Genomic DNA, 7,783 nt, shown 5'->3' on the forward strand with positions numbered 1-7,783 from the left:
TCTTCTCGACAACCACAGCCTCCGGAGACTTCTTCACCACCGTTGGTATCTACTTTCCAATCATAAACTTTTCCGACGGTCATGCCTTATACTACACCACCTGGATTTCCACCAATCTCACTACCACCACCGATGCTTGTGCAACCTCCTCAGTTTCCATTTCCGTTGGCTGCCTCTCCTCGCCTGCCTCTCCTGAGCCAACGACAACGGTTTTTCACTCTTGTCGTTTAAGTGAAAAACCGTTGTTGTTTGCTTAAAAGACAACGGTGAAAAACCATTGTCTTTTACAACACTTTTAACAACTGGACTATTAACATCAGTTTCAAAAATGTAATAGATAACGTTTTTCCACCCTTGTTTTTTTCAATTATAAAACAAAAAAATAATATAAAATTCTTCAATGTTATAAATTACACAAAATTTAAAAATGAAATTTAATATAAATTTTTAATATTATAAATTACTCAAAATCCTAAATTCGAATCATAATTTCATGCGCACTAGAAAAAAAAACTATGCTAATATCTTGATCAACTTAAAGCCCTCCCCCTAGGCATAATTTATCTTCTTGTCCTTGGCGCCTACATCTCTTCCGCAGCTGTCTCTCTCGTTCTGCTACACACCAAGCACTATAAGTTTGAATCAGCATCATCCATGCGTTCTGCCCTTGCTCCTGAACCTATTCCTTTTCTTGTGATAGACAACTTATTCAACTTTGGTTTCTCATCATGGTTTTCAGAACCAGATCTGGTAAATGCATTTTTGGATTAGTAGTCTCAATCAATCAAGAGGATTAAGATATTCCACATAACGATCGCAAGCATCGAAACCTCCTGTTCTCTCACCATGGCTAGATCATGCACCAAGACACAACCTGCAAATCAGTAAGAACACCATATTCATTGAAGATAACCTAGGTGCACAGTTGAGAATTTAGTTCTAATTGAAATTAGGCTACGTGGTAGGAATTTCAAATTCCAATAAAGTAATTCCACCGAAGAGTATGAATGACAAGAAAAGGATGTAACACTGAAGCTGCTTAATTTGAAAGTACTAAAGTATAAAATTCACCAGAAAAATTCAAACTTGCAGGGTGGTGTGCAGGCCATATGCATACAATCTCTACTGAAAAATGAAAAAAATGCAAAACAGAGGTCTATATCTTTTATTCAAACACAAATAAAGGGGAAAAAATGAAAACCAGACAGAAAAAAACTTGAATCCCTAGGATTTGAGAATTGCAAAATTAAGCAGCTAGGATTTCATGCACATGCATATATTCACTCCTGGGGAACCAACAAAATCTTATCCGAAATGGAAAATATCCAAAGAAGACAAATTTAATTCAAAATGGTGTGATGCCACCAGCTGCAACTAACCCATCGTAACTTGTACTATGTGTTTTTTTAGAAAATGTAATGCTATATGAAACTCACATTCACAGACGTGCATCAATTAAGATAATAATTGCGAACATTTAAATCAACGTAGAGGCTAAGAAACTGAATATTTGAGCACCATACATTCTTATAACATGGCAGACAATGTTGCTGGCAAAACTGCAAGCACAATCGACATAACCATCGGAGCCACTTGGATTAGTTTGTGAAATCCCAACCATGTCAACTTTACATAACTCAGCATTGAATCTCCAAAATGTTGTGCCAAGTTCTTTGGCAATTTTTTGTAGGGCATCCACTAATCAGAAAATAATAGAAAGCATGAGATAAGTTGAGAAGACAAGTCGCCAAAACTTTGAGAGCTTGCAAGATAACATTGTACTTGATGTGAAAAAATACCAAATACATGTGCTTAGTAAAAAAATTCTCCTTTCCATTTTAAATTAAATACAACATAGTCCAAGATTAATTCCCATCAATTTTAACCTTAAAAGTTCCCGATCAAGTTAAACATAGGGATATCCTAGAATATGGCAATTTATCTTCCGCCACTTTGCTGAAAATCATCCAACCGGCATGAAAAACATGCTCTCCTCAGTCATGATTTGCCCAAATCTCATTCTCAAAACACAAATAAACACGTGAACTTAAAAAAGATGAATACCATTGTAACTTGTCGCCAAGTACTTTCTCAACTCCACACCATACTCCTCAGTATTTACAAAGTATTTGATCGCTTTCTTCACCAAAAGATTTCTCGGTTCTCACTACAATCTCACTTGTTACTTGAACTTCTTTCATTCAATATTGCCATATTGGGTATCAAGAAAAAAAATCTTTTATTCAATCCAGTTCAGGGCATCCACCAAAAAAGTGTCATACTTTTTGAAAAGGATAAATAATTCAGTCGCTTACCTTCCTCTTTTGGCACCCGTGACTCAGATAATTTCAGCAGCCCGAAACAACAAACTGCAAAAACACAAAGAACAGCCACAGAGTTCCCAAACACCATCCTCGAACATGAAGATTCAAGATTTATTTACATAGGGAATCTTGTTTACGAGATAGCTTCGAAGTGATGATTAATCTTTTTAAAGGAAATTCAGTACTTAAATACTGTCTAGTAGAGACTTTAATTACATCTGCAAGTTGGGGGACTCAACTCAAATCCTTTGTGTGCCTGTTGTGTTCCTTGGTTATGTGTACGAGTTGGTAATGTGCTTTTTTTTTTTGCTCAAAATAATAGGTTTCTTCACGCTGGTAGTAGCATGTTTGGATTTGTTTGGGCAAGTTATTTTGTTGCTTCCGCAGCTTGCCCTATTCCTGCTTATTTGTTATTTCGATCAGCAGAGAAAGAACTAAGAATCAAGAACAAAGCCAAGCACTAGCAACACACATAAACTCGATCAATACGAGTTCCCCACTGAATTAAAATCATAACCAAGAATAACTAAATATACGGATCTATGATTTGTTCATAATCTCTATAGCTTAATTTGGCAAGAAATAATTAAACTACTGCATGTAAAGAGATGATATTACAAGAAAACGAATCCATAATTGATACACAGTAAGAACATTTACTCACCAAAAATGGAATATACATCAAATTATCATACAAAATTACCAATCCCAGATACAAGAGCAGTACAAAGTAACCAAAGAGAACAAGATTCAATCCCAGAAACTTATATAGTAACAAAGATAATACTGAAATTCAGGAATCCCTTTTACAAAAAAAAAAAGAAATATAATAAGTAGTAATCCACAAGATAATTAAATTGTTACGCAACAGGGAAAGCTTTATAAAGATCATATACACCATGAAATTCGAGCAAAAGCAGGAAACTTCATAGATTACCAATGCCTGCTCGGTTTTATGAGATTCTTTGATTTAATCAAACCTCGTGAGGTAGATAGGAAGCTTTGTGCTACACGCATCTGTCAAAACATACAGATAAGCTAGGAAATGCATCCAGATGTTCAGTTGTGAGTTCATTTAAGTTATCCTGTTGTTGACAAAACCCAAATATAATGCTTTCTGAGTCCTAAAAAGAGATGCTCTAAATTATCGAACTTTAATTATCATGGTAGTGTTCTCGTATGAACTTAAAACCTAAAAATCTTGCAAAAACTCCACTCAGTCAGCAACTGTTTTGAGGAAAATACATAAAAAATTGTGGCGCCTAAAATCAAATCTACTAAATCACATGCACTAAATTTAATAAATATTAGATTATTTTTAGGTTTAATTAATTTAAATCCTTTATGCGAATTAGGTGTTAATAAAATATTTTATTATTTATTCAAATGATTTTATTTTGCTAACTATTTAATTAATGCTTTTTGATTGTTTAAGTTATTTGTGAAAATGATTTTTATTGTGCAACTTAATTGTTTTAAATATTTTAATTTAAGTATAAGTTTACTCATTTAAATTATTTTATGTCTCAACTTATTTGATTTAAAGATTTTAAAGGTTTAAGCTTGCGTATTTGAATGATTTTAATTGTTTAGTTTACTCTTTTAAATAATTTTAGCTGTTTAGCTTATTTGTTTAAATATTTTCGAGTGTCCAACTTGTTTATTTTAAATAGTCTAAGTTTAGTGGTTAGTTATTTTAAATTATTTTAAAGGTTTTAGACTTGTTTATTCAAATCTTTTCTTCTTTATTTGTCCAAATCATTTTAAAGGTTTTTATTTTCATTTGTGTATTTATTTAAATTGCTATTAAAAATTTGATTAGTTTGTTTAAATTATTTTAATCGCTCTGCTTGTTATTTAAATATTTTACTCGTTGCTGTGACATCAGAATATTTAAAGTGTTTTATTCTTGTTTTTTTTTCAAGCTTGTGTGTTTTATAGGTTCAATTAAATTTAAGACCCAAAGCTGCTAATTTTGATTAGCACTTTTTAAAAGTGTGTAACACTTTTTCTATCTCCTACGCACTCAATTTTAATACATAACCCTAACCCCTAAAACACACACACACACACACACCATTTACGCCTGAAACACACTCTCACACTTCGCGACATCTCCCCATTTCTCTCACGCTTTGCCTCACCATCGATTTCACCTCCATAGCTGCCGCGGCTCCTCCATCTTCATTCTTCTCCGGCGAAACACTTTCTGGGCGAGCTGGTCGAAGCTATTTCCTCTCCATTGAGATCAATTTTCAGCTCGTTCCCAGCTCACTTCGGCCGCAGCGAGCTCTAGCTTCCTTTCAATTTTTTTAATTTCTTTGCTAGGCAAGATTATGGTTTCATTTGGCCCCGAGTAGATTATTATGTCGTGCGTTTGAGTTGTGTTTATGCATTAAATTTTTTAATTTTTTTTCCCAGAAATCTCGGTGCCCTGTTCTTTGTTCCAAAATCTCATTATGCTACTTTGCCCTGTTTACGTTTGAGGAATTATCATATTATGGTTTCTAATTGTGGATTGAATCGAGTTAAGAATTTGAACGGTGTATGCATTTTCTTATTTTTTTGAAAACTTCAGTGTCGTGCCCTGTTCTTTCTGAGATTTTGGCCATGGTGGTTATTTGCCATGTTTATGTCGAGTAATGATCTTATTATCATGATTATGGTCGAGGATTGAATTGAGTTATGAATTTGAAATGGTGTTTGCTATGGTGCCAAGATTTTTGAAAATTTCAGAAATGTGGATGCTGCCTTGCTTGGTTCAAAAAATGGGGTGTTGTTATCTGTATTGCTTGGATGGTGATTAGGGGCTACCATGGGTGAGAATGTAGCTCAGATAGTAGCGATTAGAATGACTTGAAGTTAGTTTGTGGGAAGGGTTGAGGCACATTCGTGTAAGGAGGATGGTAGAGGCTTGGTTTTGGAGAGTGATTAGGGGCTGGATTTAGTAAGTGTGAGGGAGTCTAAGGAGTTTTCGTGGTCATGGTTGTAGGATGGTTAATGGGAGTCCATTGGTTAAGTTAAGAGAGGGGTAGTGAGGTAATGGGTGAGCAGAATTTTGAAAGGTGTTGGGCTGTCCGGAAACTCATGGTAAAGGCTAGGTAGATTCCATGATTTGGTTAAGGGCTCGAGTCTGGAATTGGGTTAGAACGTTAGAAATATGTCGGTGAAAGCGGGAATTAATTCAGTTAAGTTTGGTTGGAGTTCTAGACATTGGAATGGATAGGTGCAGAATTTTAGTGTGATAAGCTTGCTGTCTGGAAATAAATTCGTATAAAATGTTTGGAAAGGAATAATACCCCGAGGATGAATTCTTTATTTAGTTCTAAGTGTCACGGAGTCGTGGTTTCAATAGGATTTCTTTTGAATAAGAATCGAGTAAGTTACAAGTTTTACGGGCGAACCGCTCTAAATGTCTTAAGCGCTAAATTATGGTATAGATTTTCATCCTAGGTTTGCTCCCTAAATCACCATCCCGGTCATCCATGTGTGAGTCATTTGCATGATTATCGATCAAACATTTACATGTACGACATATTTACATATGCATGCTAAGTCTCATATTCATGAATGAAAGAAAGTATTTTACGAACGAAGTGAGATGATTATGACTACAGTTATTCATGTGAATGTATGGGATGGGAGACGTTTTGGCCTCCCTTACCAAATCATTATGGGTTTCCTTACCTTAGCATGTGTTCGTGTGGGGCTGAGAGATATCTTGGCCTCCCTTACCAAATACCGGGCAAGATTGGGTTGGGTGTTATCCTGACCTCCTTGCGGCATAGTGCACTGCAGCCATGATCATGATCGAAATCACACAGTCACAATCCAAGGATCTAAGTTCAAGTATTTATGACTATGTTTCGGTACAGTTTATGCAGATATATGGATTATGTTCGACTTAGCCATGCATATGTTTCATTCATGTTCACTTCATTCTTTAAGAAATCATTTGTTTAAGTTAAGGGCACAAAGTATTTTATTACAAGCTATTTTTAATCTGCGTGTGCATGTATTTATGTAGTACTCGTTATTTTCCCCATATTCTTGCTAGGCCCCTAGGCTCACTACATCTACTTGGTGCAGGTTTAGGTTATCATTGAGATTTCGGGGCAGGACTATCGAGTGGACTGTGATGCGGGCACGACACATCCCTCTGACCATGCCAGTCTTCCGCAAAAGTTTATTTTAGCACTTTAAAGTCTTTCATCTTGTTAATTTAGTAAATTTAAATGTAAAGATAATATTTCTAGAATTATTTGTGGGCGTGTAATTATGTAGTTGCTTAATCTTTTGACGTTTGCTATGTAGAATCTTTTTCTTCGGTTCTCGTTCATTTATCGGGCTAGTTTATTTAGTATTGTTGGTTGTGTTTTTAGTTGCTGTCTGTGACAGGCAGGTTTAAATATAAATATATAGGTCATGCCGAAATTTTTTTAAAATCTGCATTTTATTTAATTATTATTTAAAGTAGAGTTAGGGTCGTTTCAGTTGGTATCAGAACATGGTTCTGGTTTGGGTTGTGCCTACTGTCGGTTGCAAGAAACTCGAGAAATCTCGCCTCAAAGTTTGTAAGTTTTAATGAATTTTATATGGTAGTCGTTATTGATTTATTACTTTAAATGTTTTGATGTCACATTCTTTTTAAAATATTTTCAAAACTAGATGTTTAATTTATTTAAGTGTGTAGTTTAGTGTTTATTTTCGTTTAAAAACTTCTTTTATAGTTTAAAGTGTACTATTTGACTGTTTATTTTTTTAGCATGCGGTTTCAAGTTAAACGGAGTTGGTGTATAAATATTCCTTCCGGTTTTGGGCAGTACGCGGATGTTGTTTGAGTTATTAGGTAGTACTAATAATTTTGATGAGTTTGTAGGAGTAAGTATTAAACTTGCGTATTAGGAGATATTAATTGATCTGTCCTGGTTGTAATTTATTCTCCTATGGATGGAATTTAGTCGGATAAAACTAAGTGAATAGTTTGCTTAAAAATTGATAGAGGTATGCTTTTTTTTCAGTTAATTTAGTGAATCGAACTCGTGTGAAGATTTGTGTTACGAACTTGGTTTTATATTATTATGGATAGTTTGAGTTTTTTCTTTGTTTGTTCAGGCAAGTATGATTTTGTTTAGGTGTTAATAAAATATTTTATTATTTATTCAAATGATTTTATTTTGCTAACTATTTAATTAATGCTTTTTGATTGTTTAAGTTATTTGTCAAAATGATTTTTATCGTGCAACTTAATTGTTTTAAATATTTTCATTTAAGTTTAAGTTTAAGTTTACTCATTTAAATTATTTTATGTCTCAACTTATTTGATTTAAAGATTTTAAAGGTTTAAGCTTGCATATTTGAATGATTTTAATTGTTTAGTTTATTTTTTAAAATAATTTTAGCTTTTTAGCTTATTTGTTTAAATATTTTCGAGTGTCCAACTTGTTTATTTTAAATAG

At 33.9% G+C, this 7,783-nt stretch overlaps 1 protein-coding gene and 1 long non-coding RNA gene across 7 annotated transcripts; one reads left to right on the plus strand and one right to left on the minus strand.

The window, feature by feature from the left end:
* Positions 1-478: 478 nt before the first annotated feature.
* LOC140892578 (probable LRR receptor-like serine/threonine-protein kinase RFK1) lies at positions 479-3,460 on the minus strand. Of its 6 annotated transcripts, none has more exons than XM_073301513.1 (4): positions 3,262-3,460; positions 2,316-2,723; positions 1,524-1,698; positions 479-874 (listed from the first exon to the last, which is right to left on the minus strand). In XM_073301513.1, the coding sequence occupies exons 2-4, from the start codon at positions 2,410-2,412 to the stop codon at positions 856-858; spliced, it is 291 nt and encodes a 96-aa protein (XP_073157614.1). In that variant the 5' UTR covers positions 2,413-2,723; positions 3,262-3,460; the 3' UTR covers positions 479-855. The 6 variants fall into 6 exon arrangements, 4 of the variants coding, with proteins under 4 accessions (XP_073157614.1, XP_073157615.1, XP_073157616.1 ...); XM_073301514.1 differs by having other exon boundaries at positions 3,194-3,460; XM_073301515.1 differs by having other exon boundaries at positions 479-747; positions 846-874; positions 2,316-3,460.
* A 954-nt stretch (positions 3,461-4,414) lies between these two features.
* Positions 4,415-6,680, plus strand: LOC140888858 (uncharacterized). Its single transcript, XR_012152099.1, has 2 exons — positions 4,415-4,652; positions 6,414-6,680. It is a non-coding gene; the product is annotated as an uncharacterized lncRNA (long non-coding RNA).
* The last annotated feature ends 1,103 nt before the right edge of the window (positions 6,681-7,783 follow it).

Source organism: Henckelia pumila, chromosome 3 (genome assembly GCF_033568475.1).
Source record: "Henckelia pumila isolate YLH828 chromosome 3, ASM3356847v2, whole genome shotgun sequence".
Taxonomy (NCBI): domain Eukaryota; kingdom Viridiplantae; phylum Streptophyta; class Magnoliopsida; order Lamiales; family Gesneriaceae; genus Henckelia; species Henckelia pumila.